This window comes from Danio rerio, chromosome 13 (genome assembly GCF_049306965.1).
Source record: "Danio rerio strain Tuebingen ecotype United States chromosome 13, GRCz12tu, whole genome shotgun sequence".
Taxonomy (NCBI): Eukaryota; Metazoa; Chordata; class Actinopteri; order Cypriniformes; family Danionidae; genus Danio; species Danio rerio.
Genome location: NC_133188.1, coordinates 51,460,001 through 51,481,641, shown reverse-complemented (window position 1 = coordinate 51,481,641; position 21,641 = coordinate 51,460,001). Strand labels below are relative to the sequence as shown.

The 21,641-nt window shown below is 37.1% G+C and overlaps 1 protein-coding gene across 3 annotated transcripts in view; it reads left to right on the top strand.

The window, feature by feature from the left end:
- The window catches only part of fbln7 (fibulin 7), a 49,270-nt gene that overhangs the window by 25,772 nt on the left and 1,857 nt on the right, over nucleotides 1-21,641 (top strand). The window contains exons 4-7 of one of the 3 annotated variants that reach the window (XM_001918937.9): nucleotides 3,918-4,043; nucleotides 7,754-7,891; nucleotides 9,988-10,125; nucleotides 14,639-14,777. In XM_001918937.9, the coding sequence (XP_001918972.3) occupies nucleotides 3,918-4,043; nucleotides 7,754-7,891; nucleotides 9,988-10,125; nucleotides 14,639-14,777 (541 nt within the window). The remainder of the gene's footprint in view (nucleotides 1-3,917; nucleotides 4,044-7,753; nucleotides 7,892-9,987; nucleotides 10,126-14,638; nucleotides 14,778-21,641) is intronic. The other 2 variants (XM_009307592.5, XM_009307593.5) reach the window with 2 other exon arrangements.

Below are 21,641 nucleotides of genomic sequence, written 5' to 3'. Positions count from 1 at the left end.
CACTGCATACGCCCTCCTCGGGAAACGAGGGTTAACCGGAGCGTTTTGCATTTTCAAATTTACTTGCAAAAATTTAGCAAGCAACAAAGCTTCATTTATTGAAATTTTTAAAGCCATATTCAAAATAAATGAATAAATAAGTGTTACTAAACGTGTTGGTTTATACAGAAAAATGAACATGATTTGTGTGAATTTGTAAAAACCAGATATTTAGTGAATACCTGGAATAATAAAATACTTTTCTTTATAAATAAATGAACAAAGAAAAACTAATTCATAATTAGAAATAAGATATGAATGAATGTGGGTGATTTTAGGCTTATTTAGTGAATTAGAACGAGTTTGTGTAGTCTGCTGGACATTCGCTCGTCTGCCCGTTCCTCCATTGTTGGCATTCCAGGAGATCGGTTTCATTTTACTGTGCCATTCTGTACAGGGAAGAGGGAGGAATGCGACCTCGTTTAATTCCTTCAACAATTCAGGTGTTTTCCTCGGACACATAATCCTTCGCTCTGTACAGACACGGAGATAAGAATCTGGGACATTTCAGCCATTTCTTTCATTCAGTCTTAATGAGGAATGCAAATCCACGAAGAACACGCTATTCTAGATTTAGCGGCTTTGCAAAACAAGACTATTTTGAGGGAATCTCATAAATCCAAAGATATTTTTTTAGATTATAGTATTATTATCATGACATCTTCCTATTACTGAAATGTTAAATGCAATAAAATACAAAAAAAAGTAAAAAAAAAAAACATTTATTTGAGATTATTTTCTCAAACATTTTGTATAATCAAGGTTGTAAAATTCCTTCATTACATATAACATGTTCTCTACTTTCAAATATAAAATCAGATCACACATCCACACAAGAATGAAGTCATTTAAAAATTTGCATAATGGTTTTCATGCATTTATTTTTACAAAATCTTTTTATTAACCATTCTAAATAAATTACTATTAAATTTAAAGAGAAAAAATGCTTAAAACTATGCTTAAAATCAATATTTTTGATTCATTGTTATGAACTGGGACAAAATTCTATGAAAAGTCTATGGTATACAGGCCCGTAGCCAGCCTGTTGGTTCTTTTTTTCTCAAACTGTGGACCTTTTTTGCAGTTAGACACCTCAGTTTTTATTTAACTATGAGATTAAACACTGCATTTTAGTGACATTTTAAGCAGTACTTTTTTTGTTTTGTTAAATTATCTAGTCAGATGTCATCATATGCTCACTTTTTAATGTTCTAAAAATATTTTCGAAAAATTTGCAATAAAGAAAAATTAAAATAAGACATTAGGAAAAAAAATAGCAATCTGTGAAAGTTTTAAAGTAAAAAAACTGTAGCCTACTGTCATTTATTCAACTGTACATTCAACGGTCCTCAGTCACAATTCGGCCATTTCAATAAAAAAAATAATAATTAAAACATAATAATAACAACAATAAATTTACAATTAATCATTTAGCAGGCGCTTTTATCCAAAGCGACTTACAAATGAGGACAAGGAAGCAATTTACACAACTATAAGAGCAACAATGAATAAGTGCTGTAGGAAGCTTAACATTAGTATTTTTTTTTCCCTGTGATGCAGTTAGCGGTGGAGCCAGAGAGGCAATTGCAGATTAGTAAGGAAAGTGGAGACTAAATAGTTGAGTTTTTAGTCGTTTCTTGAAGACAGCGAGTGACTCTGCTGTTCTGATGCAGTTAGGGAGTTCATTCCACCAACTGGGCAGATTGAACGCGCGAGTTCGGGAAAGTGATTTCTTCCCTCTTTGGGATGGAACCACGAGGCGACGTTCATTCACAGAACGCAAGTTTCTGGAGGGTAAATAAATCTGCAGAAGTGAGAGCAGATAAGAAGGAGCAAAGTCAGAAGTCGCTTTGTAGGCAAACATCAGAGCTTTGAATTTGATGCGAACAGCAACTTGCAGCCAGTGCAAACGGATGAGTAGCGGAGTGACATGTGCTCTTTTAGGTTCATTAAAGACCACTCGTGCTGCTGCGTTCTGAAGCAGCTGAAGAGGTTTAAGAGTTGCTGAAATAACAATGATATCTTCGAATGTTTTTCTAGCCTCTTTAGAAAAAAAAGTACATTTGAAAATTCCTGGATGTCAACAAAAGGCAAAATATATTCAAATTAATATGGTCCACTTCTGGTGCTTACACCTTTTTATTGCTCATTTTTATTTAAGGAATAAGGTACAACATTCATAATAAAAGTTACCTGTAAAATGTTTTCTCTGTTTAAAAATAATACAGTAGTGAAAGAAGACTTCTCTTACATCAGATTACAGTCCCACCGAAGCAACAGCCGACAGAGGATTCTCCTTTTGCTGTGAATCTGACTGCTGAGGACTCAGCTAAATTATATAAAATAATTAAAAGGACAAATTCTGGACCTTTTGGGCATGGTGGGTGGTTAATTAGAACCATTCCGAACCCCCCCTTGTGCCTCGAGATAATCCTGTCTCTGAGGTCTTTGACATGCACTGTCAACCCTGGGACCTTATATAGACAGGTGTATGCCTTTTCAAATCATGTCCAATCAACTGAATTTACCACAGGTGAACTCTAATGAAGCTGCTGAAACATCTCAAGAATGATCAGTGGAAACAGAATGTGAGCTCAGTTTAGAGCTTCACATCAAAGGCTGTAAATGCTGATGTACATTTGATTTTTCAGCTTTTTTGTTTTTAATAACTTTGCAACAATTTCAAAAACTCTTGTTGCACATTGTCATTATGGGGGATTGTGTGTAGAATGTTGAGGAAATCAATGAATTTAATCTACTTTGGAAAAAGGCTGTAACATAAGAAAATGTGGAAAAAGTGAAGCGCTATGAATACTTTCCGGATGCACTGTGTGTCTATTTCAAGTCATTTTCCATAAAGATTTGTTGTTTACCTCTTTTTTTAATTTGTGCATTGCTTTAAAGCTAAAAGCTAAAATAAACAGAAAATGCAGTTGTATCCCAGAATGTATTTGTTTTTCTAAAACTTTTTATTGAATTATTTTTTCACACTATTACGCAATACAAAACTAAATATGATCTGTATTTTACTGTAGGACAGTTATGCAGTATATACTGTATTTTAAAATATTTATTTTATTTTATTCTATTTATTTAAAATTTTACAGTAAATATACTGTAAATACATATTCAACAAGATAAATTTAAATAGTGTTTTTGCTGTACAGTAGCCCCTCGCTATAACAAGGTTTACCTTTCGTGGCCTCACAGTTTGTTTGTTTGTGCAATTTGACATGCTTTTTTTTTTTTTTTACAAGGCATTGTGTTTTGCTGATCGGCTGTAGACCATTGTCAGTCAGTCCCCTCTATGTTTCTAGTACAGTACAGAATGTGTTTAGCTTGCTAAAGTAACATAAATCTTGGAGTTTCAACAAGGATACAAAAAGAGTTGTAACTGTCAGTATGTTAAAGGGACAGTTCACCTAAAAATAAACATGTACATCTTTTTTTTTTATTCAAACCCTTTTGAGTTTTTGTATATAAAACTAAAGAAGATATTTTGTAGAATGTTAAACCGGTAAAACATACTTTGGAAGTCAATGGTTACCGTTTCCAAAATCTTCCAAAATACATGTATATTTTTTATTTTAGCCTTTTTATGGACTTCTCAAAGTCATAGTTAACCCAAAAATGAACATTTACTAAACATGTACTCTCCTTCAAGTGGATCTAAACCCTCCTGAGTTTCTACTTTTTTGTTGAACACTAAAAAAGATATTTTGAAGAATGTTGGAAACTGGTGAGACATACTTTGAAAGTCAATGGTTCTCAAACAGGTTTGAAATGGCTTGGAGGAGCTTTGAGGATGAGTAAATGGTACTTTTTGTTGTTGCTAGGTGGTGAACCGTCCCTTTAAGTGTGCTGTGTTTTTCCTGCAGATGTGAGCATGTGCTCCAGTAACCCGTGTCAGAATGGCGGCACCTGTGTGGAGGCTCTGAACAAGTATAAGTGCACCTGTCCATACAACTGGAGCGGCAGTCAATGCCAATACCAGACGCAGACAGGTCTGTGTGCCTTTAAACTATTTTACATCTGTCCAAAACTGACAAGGTGGAAGGGAAGCTGGAATATATAGGGTTTCCACAGGGTCTTAAAGAGACAGTCCCACAAAACTGAAAATTCTGTCATCATTTGTTGATCCTGTTGATCATTGCATTGATGGATTTCCTCTTCAGAGTTTGGACTTTCAGCAGTGAAAATAAAAACACACTGAACTGAAATAAACCGAACTTCAACTCTGAAAACTGGACTGACACTGTTTTAATTGACTAGAACTTCTGTGTGAAGCTACTTTGACACAATCTACATTGTAAAAATCTCTAGAAATAAAGATTAATTTAATTAAACTGAATCCTTCACTTGGATAGTTCACAGCTGGATACTTCTTTTTCTTCTGTTGAACACAAAGGAAGATAATAACAGTTGACTTTCATAGTATTTGTTTTTCTTACTATGCAGGTGAATGGTTAAAGGTTTCCAACATTCTTCAAATTATCTTCCTTTGTGATCAACAGAAAAAAAAAGCCAGAACAGTTTGGAACCACTTGAAGGAGAGTGAATATTGAGTAAAAGCCGATTCAATGCATTCATTCATTCATTTTAGAATGAACCGCCAGCTTATCCGGCAAATGTTTTACACAGCAGATGCTCTTCCAGCCGCAACCCAACACTGGGAAACACCCACACGCTCTTGCATTCACACACATACACTATGACCAATTTAGCTTATCCAATTCTACCATAGCGCATGTGCTTGGACTGTGGGGGGAAACACGGGGAGAACATGCAAACTCCACACAGAAATGCCAACAGACCCAACAGACCAGGGCTAGAACCAGCAACCTTCTTGCTGTTCAGTGTATGAATAATTTTTTTTTTTTAATAATTATTTTTTCGGGGTTTTCACCTTTATTTTTGATAGGACAGTAGAGAGAACTGACAGGAAAGCATGGGGAGCAGAGAGAGGGGAAGGATCGGCATAGGACCGCGAGGCGGAATCGAACCCGGGTCGCCGCGAGCACCGGAGTGCATGTGTCGACGCACTAACCACTACACCACTGGCGCCGACTAGTGTATGAATAATTAAATAAAATAAATCTTGAAATCGTACACAGATTGAAGTGTTGTAAAGGCATGTGACTATTATTGTTATTGTAAGTTATTGCAGATTCACACATTGCGATATCATGGTGAGATAAGACTCTAATTATTTTGTAACATTTAAAATATGCTCCTTATTTTGAATTTTTAATGCCTAGGTCTTAAATGTAAACTTATAGAAAGTTGAAGCCTTTTCTGTCTTCTAAAGAGCTGGAAACCATCATTAATGTTTTTATTATGTCCAGATTGGACTACTGCACTTCTTTGTATTCAGGAGTTATTCGCAGGGTCAGTTGGTGTTTCAGTGTGGAGTTTGCATGTTTGCGTGGGTTTCCTCCTGGTTTCCCCCCAAGTCCAAACACATGTGCTATTGGTGAATTGGGTTGGCCTAATTGTCCGTAGTGCATGTATGAGAATGTGTGTGTATAGGGGTTTCCCAGTGATGGGTTGCAGCTTGGAGGGCATCCGCTACGTAAAACATATGCTGGGTTAGTTGGCGGTTCATTCCGCTATGGCGATCCCAAATTAATAAAGGGACTAAGCCGAAAAGAAAATGAATGAATGAAATGACTATGTATATTTGTTATAAACGGATTGTTTTTGTTCCAGTTACATACATTAAATGTTTAAATATCTATTACATATGGTATTTCACCATCTGTACACCAATATAAGTAGTAAATGTGCGTGTCCGTGTGTGCGGCTGAGTCAGTGTGGTTATGTGGGCTGGTGTGGCTACAGTGCCAGTGCTGATTTTTAGTCCCAGTCCGCCCCTGTTATGGTGAATTATTGCAGATTCACACATTGGGATATCATGGTGAGATGAGACTCTAATTATTTTGTAACATTTAAAATATGGTCCTTATTTTAAATTTTAATGCCTAGGTCTTAAATGTAAACTTATAGAAAGTTGAAGCCTTTTCTGTTTTCTAAAGAGCTGGAAACCATCATAATGTTTTTATTATGTCCAGACTGGACTACTGCAACTCTTTGTATTCAGGAGTTTCGCAGGCATCAATTGCACGCCTGCAGCTAATTCTAAATGCAGCTGCTGCACTGCAAAAAATGATTTTCTTACTTAGATTTCTTGTCTTGTTTCTAGTCCAAATATCTAAAAATTCTTAAATCAAGAAGAATTTTCTAGACAAGCAAAACATATGGTCTTGTTTTCAGGAATAATATGTCAAAATTAAGTGAGATTTTCCTAAAAATAAGCAAAATAACCTGCCAATGGGGTAAGCAAAATAATCTTATGTCAAGAGGAAAAACAATATTATTTTGCTTACCCCATTGGCAGATTATTTTGCTTGTTTTAAGGAAAAACTCACTTAATTTTGACATATTATTCCTGAAAACAAGACCATATGTTTTGCTTGTCTAGAAAATTCTTCTTGATTTAAGAATTTTTAGATATTTGGACTAGAAACAAGACAAGAAATCTAAAAAAGAAAATCATTTTTTGCAGTGTAGGCTTTCAACTGGGACAAAAAAAATTGTAGTAATTCAGCAGTTTTATCATCTCTTCACTGGCTTCCAGTCCAATTTAGAATTCAATGTAAGTTATTGCTACTTGTTTTTAAAAGTTTGAATGGTCCGGCACCTATTTACATCTCTGAGCTTCTTCACTGGCACACGTCATTGAGGCCAATCAGGTCGGAAAACAAGTTTCAGCTAGTTGTCCCCAAAACACGGTTGAAATCAAGAGGTGACAGGGCTTTTTCTGATGCAGCCCCCCGACAGTGGAATGGTCTGCCTTTACATCTCAGGTCATGTTCTTTACTTGGTGCTTTTAAGTCTCATCTAAAAAAATCACCGGTCCCACTATATATAAAGTGTCCTTAACTACTATGTACTTACATCAAAAAAATAAATACAATGTACTTACTGTATTTATAATGTATTTGAGAACACTTGTGGTGCTTTTAAGTTGGGATAGAGGTTGGGTTGTGGACAGGTTTGGTGGCATGGGTAGGTTTAAAGGTGGATTAAGGTGTAAGGGATGGTCAACAGTGTATTTACAAATGTAATTACAAAAGTTAGTTACAGATGTAGTTACATACATGTATTTAATCAAGCATAAGTACACAGTAAATACATGTATTTACACAATAAGTACATTGTAACAAACTATTAGTTCCTGTGTAAGTACATATTAGTTAAGGCCACTTAATATAAAGTGGAACCAAATCACCTTCTGTCTCTTGCCTTTTGATTGCAATTAATTAATTTTAATCTGTTCTATATATTTTGCTTATTTTTATATATAGGTATAGATTTTGTATGCTGGTCTTTTTATAAAGCACTTTGGTCAACATCTGTTGTTTTTAAATGTGCTCTATAAATAAAGCAAACAAACAAACAAAAAACAAGTCTTAAATCTGACTATGTGGAACCTGGCCAGTATTGCATTGCTTAAAATACCAAACCCGCCGATGAATCATGGACAAGACGTTTGCTTGTGCAATAAAAATACTCTTGCCGTTCCAAATAAGAGATGACACACTTCACCTTTAACCTGTGTTCCGGCTGATAAATGAAAGCATGCGTGTGGATGTGTTCTGTGTTTGTGGGAGGCTAAAGCTGCTCTTTCTTTTATTTCCTCCGTCTCGTTCAGCGCCTCCGGAGTGGAGCGTCATGAATGATCCGGCCTTCAGTCGTAAACCTCGCTGTGCTAAAGTGGACCGAGCGCAACACTGCAGCTGCGATGCTGGATTCCACATGAGCGGCACCTCAGATAACAGCATCTGCCAGGGTAAGAACATCACTAGCTGCGTTTCTATTCAAAGATGCGAATTAGATTCATGCACAAAACTGGAATATTGCTCAATTATTTGTGAACAAAAGCAGCGTTTCCATCCAGAAGACACTAGGATTTCATTCATTCATTTTCTTGTCGGCTTAGTCCCTTTATTAATCCGGGGTCGCCACAGCGGAATGAACCACCAATTTATCCGGCAAGTTTTTACGCTGCGGATGCCCTTCCTGCGGCAACCCATCTCTGGGAAACATCCACACACACATTCACACACAAACTCATACAATACGGACAATTTAGCCAACTCAATTCACCTGTACCGCATGTCTTTGGACTGTGGGGGAAACCGGATCACCCGGAGGAAACCCACGCGAACGCGGGGAGAACATGCAAACTCCACACAGAAACGCCAACTGAGCCAAGGCTCGAACCAGCAACCCAGCGACCTTCTTGCTGTGAGGCGACAGCACTACCTACTGCGCCACTGCATCGCCCGACACTGGGATTCTTTCTTCAATAATAAATAAATTGTGCCTCAGAAGATGAAATGCTATGTGGTGCTTTTGGAGGCCTGAGAAGCTCTTTGGGAGCTCAAACAGTTGCTCAAGACAGTTCTGGAGGTGATGATATTAGAATAATAATAATACTGAACCACAGTGATGACAGACTTTGGCTGAGGGATTTTAGAAATGAGCAAAGCAACATATCAGATGTTTTACAATGCGCTGAAAAGGCTGGTTAGTCTATTCAAGGGTCACGAAAAACCAGAACATGTTTTGAGCTGTGGACAGTCATATATATGTGTCCTACGCTGCAATAAACACTATTAGCACATATTTATTTAACAAAAAATTGAAAAATGGTTGTTTTTGCGTTATTTCGAGCAAATTCGTTCTTTTTTTAGTTTGAAACAAATGTTTGAAGCTGCGTCACGACAAGTAGATCCTTGCGTGTAATTCAGCGTGGAGAGTGGGTGTCTATACCGGCGTGTACATCGTGACGTTGTTGTTGACTGCGCAGCATTAATTCATGAGTAAGACTTGGTTTAAACCAATCAGCGCACTATTGTGAATGAGGTGCAACTTCATTAATAGGCAATGATAGCTTTGAAACTCAAACTGAAACTCCCATTTTTATGCAAAACCTTCCCTCTTTCCCTCCTCCGACACTCCCACCTAAACAGAGGTGGACACACCCACTTTCCTGACTTTTTTTAAAGTAAAGGTGTGAAATCCCCTTGCTGAGACAGGGGGATTTCAAGGCCCTTTAATGACGTCCCATCATGCCCATTTCAACAATCACATGATCTGTTAAAATTCAATACAAAGAGTTAACCCTTGTGTGCTGTTGGGGATGTTTTCATCCAGTCTGGGGTAATTTTGAGTCTCAATTTGGTCTAAATTTTCTCAACTCAATACTCTGTCCAAATTGTCTACACTTTTGTTATGTTGGTGGCTGTTTTTGCTTCCATTATATTGACATTTTTGTTATTGCAAAGCCATGACACCATATAATCATGTTTTTATGTAATGAAAATGTCCCTAAATGCACATAAAAAAATTTATTTTAGTTATAAAATTTAGTCCATCATCAGATATTCCTTATTGGCACGGTCACCAGCGATCCAGACTGTGCAGATCGCTAACGGACTACAAATATGCTGGTATATGGACTACAAGTTCCAGTCATGCACCACACACTCACACACCTGTTCCAGATCACAATTGATTATACTCACACAGCTGGGAGCTGCTCAAAGACTGATTAGATGGACTTTAAATACAACACACACACACACACACAAACCTCAGGGCTAAGTTTCTTTTGCCTTGTCTTGCCATGTAGCGATCCTTGCTTTGTTTTGTTTGTTTACGTAGTCTACCACCTGCCTTTTGACCATTTGCCTGTTTATTGACCACGACTCTGGATTTACCTGTATACATCTGTTTGCCCCTGTGTTGATCATTGCTTGTCTGATCATCTCTGTGTAATAAACCTACTTTTAGATCCACACTGCGTTGTCAGAGTCCCACTTCATATTATATTTATACTAACATACTTTTTTTCCCCTGTGTGTGCATGCATGTGTCCAGATGTGAATGAATGTGAGGTGTATAAAGCTGACCGTGGAGGGCCTCTGTGTGTCCATGCCTGCGTGAACGTCCCAGGATCGTATCATTGCTCCTGTCCCACTGGATACAAGCTGCTCGCCGATGGAAGAAGCTGTGAGGGTGAGTGACAAACATACGCTTAGCAAGTGCTTTATAGCCATTCATTCTTCATATCTCGCTTAATAGGTCCAAGCTAATTTGGCAGTATCTTTAATCATGCAAACAAAGTTTAAGAATTAAATTCAAATATCTGGATGGATGAAATGATCTGAGATTACTGCATGTGCTTGTGATAGTTGAACAGAAATGCAGCAATTGGCTGGTCCAAGTTCAAGTTCGATTTATTTGATTCGGTTTATTTATATAGCGCATTTCCAAATGGCCACAAGGCTGCACAAAGTACTTTGAAGAGAAGATACGTACAAGCAGTACATACATAATAAACCAAACAGCAATAATGTAATGTAACAGAGATCATAGCAAATGTAAAATAGATTATACAGAAAGACTCTGGTTTCAATGCCTAAAAATAAAAAAAGTAATTGACCCTTTAAATAATTCTGCCTAGTTAAGAGATGTTACCACAGATGACCACATTAAACAGGATTGAAAACTAAACAGTTGGCCCCTTGAAGAAGGGACTTCTGCTTCGAACGACCTGGAAAATAATTAAGTCTTTAATTTAGACTTGAAAACTTGCAGTGATGAAGCCATTTTTAATTTTAGCGGCATCGCGTTCCAAAGGCGAAGACCAGGGCACATTCGCCCTGCTTTTGAGGTTGGCCTTTGGGGCTTTTAATACCGACTGATCAGCGGAACACAAGTGTCTGGATGGAGTGTAAGCCATAATCAGTTGCAGGGGCGTAGATTTAGGGTGGACGGAGGTGGTGCATCCCCACCAATATCCACCGACCATACAAATTGACACTACAGAGCACTGCGCACCAGAACAGCCCGACATAGAAACAGTTTCTTCCCTCAGGCAATCCATCTCATGAACACTTGATAATAATAACTGTGGAACAAACATCACTACTTGCCATACACTTTTATACACATATACACTTATTTAACAACACACTTTACATGCCAATTTGCACATAACAGCTGCACATATAACATTGTATATAGTAATATAGCTCTCCATACACTTGTCTATTTGTATATTTTGCATTAACTTCTTACATCTTTTTTCTATATTTATTATCTGTTTATTGTCCTGTCTCTGTAATTCTGTTGCACTGTAGAAGCTCTGACACAAAAACAAATTCCTTGTATGTGCATACATACCTGGCAACAAAGCTCTTTCTGATAAAGCTCTTTCTGATTCTGATTCTGAAATGTCCCCACCAATAATTTAATCCACAAATAGTGCAGGTGGATGTGCCAAAACTTTCTTCAGTTAAACAAAGAGAAAACTGAAGTTTGGGAACAGAGATGAGGTTCTCAAGGTGAATGCATACCTTGGCTTCAAAGGTCAAACAACAAAAAATAAGGTCAAGCATGTTGGTGTGACTCTGGAGTCAGATCTGAGTTTCAGTAGTCATGTCAAAGCAGTAAGTAAATCAGCATACTATCATCTCAAAAACATTGCAAGAATCAGATGCTTTGTTTCCAGTGAAGACTTAGAGAAACTTGTTCATGCTTTTATCAGCAGCAGAATGGATTACTGTAACGGCCTCCTCACTGGTCTTCCTAAAAAGACAGTCAGACAGTTACAGCTCATCCAGAACGCTGCAGCCAAGATTCTGACCAGAAACAGAAAATCAGAGCGCATCACACCTGTCCTCAGGTCTCTACACTGGTTCCCAGATACATTCAGAATAGACTTTAAAGTATACTACTTGTCTATAAATCACTAAATGGCCTAAGACTTCAATACATTGCAGATATGCTCACTGAAAACAAACCTAACAGATCACTCATATCATTAGGATCAAGTAAATTAGAAATTCCAGGAGTTCAGTCAAAGCAGGGTGAATCGGCCCTCAGCTACTAACAGCGCCTCTCGCTGCTGGAATCAGCTCCCAGAAATGATCAGATGTGCTCCAACATTAGACACGATCTGTTTAGCTGTGCCTTTAATGAATAAGCACTGTGCTACGTCCAGCAGATCACACTATTATGTCTTTCTTTTTTTTTTCATTCTTTCATAACCTGTTTTAAAGAGCACCTATGGTGAAAAATCTACTTTTCAAGCTATTTGGATAAACATATGTGTATATATAGTGTATAGACCATCATATTGGGGTGATATAAACACACCCAGTCCTTTTTTTTTCAATTTAACAACATAAAAACGGTGGACTAATTAGAGCGGTTTTCAGACCGACCACAACTTTATGTAGGAGTGCGATTCTTCCCGCCCACCAATATTGATTGACAGCTGCGCGCATTAACATGTCCCGGTAGTCACGTGTATATGTCAACAAGACCAGGCAGACAAATGCAAAGCAACCGGGAATAAAATGTCTGTTCTGTTCGCTAGGATCAGCAATCATCATCAAATGTGATTAAGAGTGAGTTTCACATGTTTAAAGTGTTTTAAAAAAGTGCAAGTGTGTAATGAAGTACAGCGATTTACTTCAGCTTTACTTCATCAGCACAGCCGTGTGTCAGAACAATTACTGTATAAAAGAAGACGCTTCAATCCCGGTTTGTGGACGTTAAATCAGGTTTATTTTGTACATTAGCATAACAGATATCCACACAGCAGTGGAGGTTAGCCTGTATCCTGTCACATTTGAGCAGTGTGAGGCGCGCCTCCCCTGGGGGGCGCCAGAGCATGTCAGAGGAGGCACGGGAAAAATATATAATAAAAATATAATTATTAAGTTTAATTATTATATGTATTTTTTTATTATATTTAAGCGTTTTAATTAAACAAAGCTAAAAAAATAATACGTCAAAAATAAGAAAACCTTTTTTACCCAGAAGGCCATAGCTGTAAATTCGCTTCTGTTTGGCAAGCCTGCCAATACAGGGGGATGGGTCTGTCGCGCGCATGCTCACGAGCGGTGTTGTCGTGCGCCTACTGAAGGGCGGGACCGAGGGTGTGCCGCGTCACGGGGGCACTTTTGATAATTTTGGAAGGTCACTTTCTATCCAGGACTAAAAAGGGCATGTGCACTGCACAGGTTGAGCCCTATGTGTGCACGTGCCAGCAATGGATCGGTTTCTGAGACCCCCCCGATTCAAAGCCTTCAAGTTCAGGGCTTAAACCCAAAAGACGACGATATGATGATCAGTATTTGAGTTTAGGATTTACGTGGACAGGACCAGCTGATGAACCACGACCTTTATGTGTGGTTTGTCAAGATATTTTGGCTAATGACAGCATGAGACCCGCTAAACTTCGACTGTTTTGACTGGGATGGACAGTTCTTGGATCTGTTCTATTCATATTAACCATCATCCTAGTTTAAAACATTATATTAAAATACTTGTTATTACTCTGTAAATAATTGCACTTTCATGCAAATTATGATAAAAGTGAGTTAACAGTCTTACATCTGTCTGTGTCTTTATATATACTGTATATATATATATATATATATATATATATATATATATATATATATATATATATATGTATGTGTGTGTGTGTGTGTGTGTGTGTGTATGCGTGTTTGGGAGGAGGGGGGCGCCAATGGATAAGTTGTGTCAAAAGGGAGGCCCATTGTCTAAGACTTTGAAAACCCCTGCATTTGAATGCAAAAACAGTGCTAAGCTAAGCGCGCTCTGTCTATCTGCATGTGTGTGTGTGTGTGTGTATCTCTGTGTGTGTGTGTGCGCGTGAACTTTGTAACGATATTGTGTGTGACTCATTAATGCAACTTCACAATACTGATTAGTAAAGGTTAGTTCTTACTGTAGTATTTCTCACAAACGCTACATGAGACCTTCTTCCTCTAAGTCTGTCTGTTGTCAGACGCAGCCGAGGGAGGAGATTAAAACATGCGGGAAGGCACGTAGAAACAGTAGGCGGGCAGAACTCGACTTAAAGGCGCAGTACGACAAAACCACCCCCTGCTGGAAATGTGTATAAAACAGCATCTTGTAAAAGGTATAATGAAAAATCTGATGGGTGTTTTGAGCTGAAACTTTATATACACATTCTAGAGACGCAAAAGACTTATATTAAATCTGAAAAAGGGGTAACCTAGGTGCCCTTTAACATATTTGAATCTGTTTTTAATCATTTTAATACTTTTTATTTTCTTTTTTCTTTCATTTGTTTATGTAAAGCACTTTGGATTACCATTGTGTATGAAATGTACTATATACTGTAAATAAACTCGTCTTGCCTATTCAGACCATTTGCTGAAATTGTATTCATTTCCTAAAATACATTGCAGAAAAATTAAATATTGCAATTTTCCAATATCGTGCAGCTCTATTATGAACACCCCTTCAAGTGAAGTGTTACCCTAATCCGCTTCAGTATTTCAACACGGGTGACGATGGCGTTATAGATGATCTCATTCAGAAACGCAGCCAGGAGCAGGTCTATGATCACAGAAGTGTACACAAATCAGATTTACAGTGCAAACAAACATCCAGCTCACTCCTTTCCTCCACTGCTCTGTTTCCCTCTATTATTGCTGGTCGCTGTGGCCTGCGGCTGGTCCAGATGTGGATGAATGTCTTACACAACAGCACAACTGCAGCCGCGGCAGCACCTGTATCAACACCGGCGGAGGATTTCAGTGCGTGAGCCCCGAGTGCCCGCCAGCACACGCCAACGCCAGCTACGTCAAGACTTCACCACTGTGAGTCAAACACTGAAACACTGAATGCATTACACAACTCTAACTGCTTTACAAATAAGATAATACACTGTAAAACAAGTTTTGTTTTGTTTTGGGGCAACATGAAGGTATTAAGTTAATTTTATAGTTTTTACAAATTTAAGTGGATTAACAAAAAATAATTAAGCTGTTTCCCTAAAAAACTCAATGATTGTGTTGTTTCAGCTCATTTTTAACAGGTAGTTTAAAAAGGTAGCTTTTTGGCCCTATCATACACCCGGCGCAGAAAGGCACAAGACGTGTTTAGCATAATTTGTTGCTATTTTCAGACCAGCTCAACAGTAATTTTCACGTTTTGCATCACGTTGTTTAAATAGCTAATCAATTTGCGCTACTTTGTGGACTCGTGGGTGTGCTGGTCTGTATAGGAGGTGTGTTAAGGCGCATTGCTATTTTGAGAAACTGAAATAGACCACACCATTGACTAACTAAAAGCTGCTCTAAAGTACGAGTTACACACAGGATGTACAGCAATACACAAATATCTTTACATATGAAAACAATTAAAGGATTAAAATGTTAGAAAAGGGATTATTTAGCTACACAAATATAAAAACCCCTGCCTCATGCCTTCATGTCGTGGGGCTTTTTCAGTGAGTTCATGACAATTTGCTTTAGTATAATGTTATTATTAGCAGTATTATTTATTATATGCATATGTATATTTGTTTTATTAAAAACTAGCTTAGAATTGTTTTAGAGACGTCTGCGTCACCATATGGGACATAAGAGCAGGACGTGTGTTTGGATATAACTCAGTTATATCCACACTTCATTATTATTGTTCATGTATTCATTTGCTTGAAATTGGAACTGCATTTAGAAATAGTTTTGAAACTAATTTTTGTGCTTAACAAAGGAAATTGAATATGCCGGCTAATGGATGTCTTCAGTGGAGTGCGTACAACACTGTTTCCTTATTCAAAAAAGTAAAGGAGTAAAGAGTAAAAGTAAATAGAAGGTAAAGAGGCCGAATGGAGGAGGCTCGTTCTTTATCCTCGCGCATGGTGCGACGCAACTGACTCTTAGGGTGCTTTCACACTAGCACTTTTGGTCCACACTTGGGTTCGTTTGACGTCATAGTACATTTAGCTAGTGTGAACCATAGACTGTAAAATATATGGACGCAGTATCCGTGACGTCACCCATAGGTTTCTAAAGAGCGCAAAAGAAGCCACAAGTAGGTGTGGCCAACCGTCGCCATTTTGTTCGCGCGTCATCACACCCACGGCGGGATACCAAACAAGGGCAAAGAGGCGGAGAATGAGCGGAGATTCAGACACCTGCTGGCATTTAGCTTGGACCTGGTTCAGACACACTTTACTTTGGGAAAACGCTCAATACTTTATCACCTGTGACTCGTTTGTGTTCTGAACACTTGTGCTTGGTTGTACACTATATCAATAAAGTGTTTAGACTTTTAAAAACACACTGCTGTAATACATTGAGCCACTAAACATTGTTCTTATGACGTTTTTCAACAGGAGGAAAACGCAAATTACTTACAAACACTTCAGATATAGTCTGTGGTAATGTAAGACTATTGATGAAATCCAGCATAACACTGTATGACAACACTTCAGATGACTGTTCTAGAGCCTACAGATAATCAGTTCGTCAGATTCTGGAGTGCATTACAGCTCTAAATATAAATATAAACGATAAATGATCTTAAATAAAACAAATACATGTATAGAGATGGTATATAAGTATATAACTTTACTCACATGGGTAACGGAGGCCATGTGAATGGTTTGTGAGCACAATTAAGTTCACTCAGCATGCCATGCCCTCTAATAATTGTAGGAAACAAGTCCAAAAGGCAGTTGACTGTGTAAAGCCACATAAAACAACACAGAAATACGATAAATATGTCGAGTTCAGTGGCTAATCTGCAGGATTCAGCTGAGGTGACGTGACGGCGACCAGCTAGACCTAACTGTCACTCAAGTGGCCACTCCCTTAATTATGCAAACTTAATATAACTTAATATAAAGGAAACGGATGAGTTATAAAAAAATTCACCCCCTCACAGCTGTCATGAAGGGTAATATTAGCTGTATTAACCAAAATCTTTTTTTGTAGCAGGCTGTAAACACCTTTTTTTCTGCTGTAAAGTTGGCCATTCTAACAGTGGGCTCAATTGAAATTTGCTCTGTTTTGGAGCCAGGAGCGGCCACGACTGGCGGAATTTCGGATGAATTGCAGTTTTAGTTACTTCCGTATTGGCTTCCTGAGGGAGAGCGGGAGGTTGCCGCTTGGTGTGAACATGTCTTTTGAACTCGGGTAACCACCCTTGAACCGTACCCTAGTCCGCCTTAAAGAGGTGGTCTGGGGTACGGTTCATGCGAACTCTTGTACAGTTTTCTTCTGATGTGAATGCAATCATACCAAATAACGGAAATGAACCGCCGACTGTACAGCAAACTATCATTTTCATAACGTTCGTTCGTGTGTGTGGGTGTGTGTCACGTATTGTACTTTAGTGACAAGCGGGACTGAGCCAGGGTTAACAGTGAAACACAGTGATGTCTGCTTGTCTCCTCCACAAACAGCTTCTGCAGACACTGTGTGATGTTCTGAATGTTTATAATATTTTTGCGGCAGATGGTCGCGATTCACTTTCTGTATGTCCAAAAGCTTCAGCAAAAGCAGAATGACCGCAACGTGCGGACGTCTTTCCATTTCGCCGCTTTGCTTTCGTGACCGTCACCTAGCAACAGCCGTAAACAAAACAGCATCTCGATGACGCAAGCGTACCGGGGTTCAGAAGGAAAAAAGACAGTGTGAACACAAACCAACCGAGAAGGTGGAAGGGGGGGAACAATCGAACTTGAGTACGGTCCAGGCAATTGAACCAAGTGTGAAAGCACCTTTAAAGGGAATGTGAGATGAGACTCTGATTGGTTTATTGCACGTTATGCTCAAAACACACCCAAAACTCATTAAGAGAATAAGCACAACGCTGTTAGATCATGCGCCAGGGACTCGCCCTTAATGAGCCATGCGCTTTAGACTTTGCGCCTAGATCGTTAAAATAGACCCCTTTGGCTATAAAAAAAATTCTAGTTGCAATTAAATGCTGAAGCTTTTATCATGATATACGCTATTGTCAAAATATTGACCTATGGCGCAAAACTATTTTGCTTATAATATCTGTTAGTGTATTGCTTTATTGTAGTGGGGGAAATACATACTGAACATGTCACTATTTTTCTCAGAAAACAAATTTCTTAGGGTGCTGTTGACTAGAAATGATGTTGGTAACAACCAGATAAATTCATTTATGCATAGAAAACAAATCTAAACAGTTTACTAATTAAGTTATGCAAAATAAAATAAAATAACGGAGGTAAAAGGGTATTGAACACATGAAGAAAGGGAGGTGTAGAAAGGCAGTGAAGGCCCAGACAGCAGCTGAAATCTCTTAGTAGTTCTTCAGCAATCCTCTGCCCTTCCTCAGTGTAAATGAATATCAGCTGCTTCAGTCCAACATTTACATTAGCAGGAGGATGAAGATGAAACCAGGGTGGACATTTCAGCAAGACAATGATCCAAAACAGCCGAGGAGACTCTCAGATGCTTTCAGAGAAAGAAAATCAAGCTGTAGAATGGCCCAGCCAATCACCTGATTTCAATCCAATAGAAAATACTAAATAAAGCTCAGATTTGATTGACGAGACTGACAGAACCATCAAGATTTAGACGCTCTGTTGAAGTCTTTAAAACTCACACCTGAGCAATGCATGAGGCTCTATTCTCCATATGAGAGGCGTCTTTAAGCTGCCGTCACCAAAAAAGTCTTTTATATAAAATATTAAATATGTTTCAGTAGTTCAGCACTTTCTCCTTGTGTCATTTCATTGTTTTTACACGACTCGTCTTTCAGAATATTTGGTTTTGATTTATTTTTATGTTTGCAGTTTAATTGTTACCAAAATCTGGTTTAATTCCATGTCCACAGCTCCTTTAGAAATATTATTCCTAGGAAAAATTAGTTCATGCATTTTAGATGAAACACCATACAGGTTTGTATTAACGAAAGCAAGCAGATTTCTTTTAATAGCTCTTTTAAAGCTTCATCTGACAGATTTCACATGTGATGGTCATTGATTTATGACAGAAAAGGCCTCTAAATCACTTGTCACTTACTTGCTGTGTAATTTAAGTGGGTTAAGTTACAATCATTTGTTTTCCTGCACGACACTTTTATGCTTGTTTGTTATGTAAGCTGTTTTTAAGCTGTGAATGAGCTCTTTGTGTCCTGCTGAATCTGAGAAGCTGAGATCTGTAACTCACTAAGCCTTTCTAAAGCACACAAGCAGTCGATAAAGCAAGTCTAACTGTATTATGGCTCATAAAGATATATTGTGCTTAATCAAGATGTCAATTATTAAAAAGAAACTCTGTATCAAGGTAAAGAATTGCTGTTATGAAAAATTTCCCACCGTTTAAGAAGGTAATGAAAGATTTTTTTCTGAACGAGTGAGGGTTCAGCTGGTTAGTGTGGACCAGTTAGCACCTGCTGGTGAATGCTGGTAACTACACCATCTAAAAACAAAAACATTTAAAGCAGTTTAATTAAGGTCAGGTCAGTGAATCTTTTGCTCATTAGATTTTCATTTTAGAAATAGATATTGAAAAACAAAAAACGAGTAATTTTTTGATTTTCGTTTTAAAATTAAAAGACGAAAATTGAAATTCAATGTTTTATGATTTTCGTTTTTGAATTTGAAAACGAAAATAAAAAACGTCTCGTTTTTCTTTTTTATGATGAAAAACAGAAAAACAAAATCCACAAATGATTTCATTTTCATTTTTTATTTTGAATAACAAAAATAAAAAATAAAATCACCAGAAAACAAAAACAAATAAAGACTTGTTTTTTTTATATTTCGAAACCAGATAGGCCAACTGATTGGTCAGTGTATCTTTTGGTCACTGGATTTTCATTTTAGAAACGGAGATTGAAAAACGAAAAAGGATATTCGATTTAAAATTTAAAAACGAATATGAAAATACAAGGCTTTTTTCTTTTTCATGGTAAAAATCGAAAAAGCAAAATTCAAAAATTATTTTATTTTCATTTTTGATTTCGAATAACAAAAAATTAAATCCCCAAAAAACAAAAATGAATAAATAATTGTTTTTTATATTCCGAAACCAGGCTGACTCATTCTTGGTGACGCAATGCTGCCACACACTATTTTTCCACTTAATAATGTTATAAAAGGTATTTTCTTGAGATTGTGATAACAGGATTTAAGACAAATTTTCCTTATTAAGACGCCATATTTGTTATATAAGAGCCAGTTATAGGCTATGTATTTATATATTATATTTACTGAAATCCTCTCAGAATAAATTAATTAAGTTTATTTTAAATTCAATATATATATATATATATATATATATATATATATATATATATATATATATATATATATATATATATATATATATATATATATATATAATCACTCTATAATGCGGAGATGACTTGTTGAAATGTGCGCAATGATTCCAAACGAATGTCCAATGTTAGTCACTCCTGAAGTGGAAGTGATTTTACAATAAACTTTATTTTCAGAAAACTGTAATATAGTAATAATAATAATAATAATAATAATATATATTTATTTATTATATATATAAATAAATATTTATATATTATAATACAATATATATATATATATATATATATATATATATATATATATATATATATATATATATATATATATATACAATATATATATATATATAAAACCAGCTTTAATGAGGAAAATTTGTCTTAACAAAATCCCGTTATCACATGAAAATACCATTTAAAACATTATTAGGTGGAAAAATAGCCTCTAGTAGGCTACGCTGTGTGTGGCAGCATTGCGTCACCGTGAATGAGTCTGCCTGGTTTCGAAATATAAAAAAACAAGTCTTTATTTGTTTTTGTTTTCTGGGGATTTTATTTTTTGTTATTATATTTTGTTACAACAACATTGTAAACATTGAATTATTATTTTCTTCTTATAGTATTCTATTTATGACTTATTTGTCGTGTGATCAACCTTTTGGGCTAGTTGTAGATGTGTTTGGAAGCAATTTGTAACATTTTATTAATATTTTGGCAAATTGAACCAAATGAAGGAAATGACTCGAAAAAAGATCCGTTCATCTCGATTAACGAGACTCAAAGATCCGAGTCAGTAAAATGATCCGAACTTCCCATCACTACATTGCAGTGCCTTTGGCCACGCCCCTTCGCTCAGGATGTATTTTCTTGTAGTCCCCAAACTTCATTTGCTGTAGGCTTTGATAAGCTAACTCTGTACAGGCCAATGGCTGCGTCTGAAACTGCATCCTTCCATACATATATAGTATGCTAAAATCAGTATGCGGGCCGAGTAGTATGTCAGAATTCATAAAATTTGAAAAACAGTATGCAAGAACTACCTGGATGACCTACTATTCTGAAGCGCACATCCTGTGCACGCTGCACTATCCCATGATGCCCTGCAAAAGAGTGGGAGTGAAGTGATGCAACTGACGCAGGTAGGTCACATGATCATGACAAAATGGTGGATGTAGTACTTCAGAATTCCATTCATACTGTATAGAATGTACTTTTCCAATGGTCGAGTAGTACATTCAAATGCAGTACCTACTGAGTAGTAGGCAGTTTCGGACGCAGCCATATCTCCCTTTGCATTGAACTTTGAGCATACTGTATCACTTTCAGAGATGTTGCTGCGTGAACATAAACAACATTACACATCAACTGAAGTTTACCTATGATATCGTAGTGGAGCACCCCTTTAATCTTAG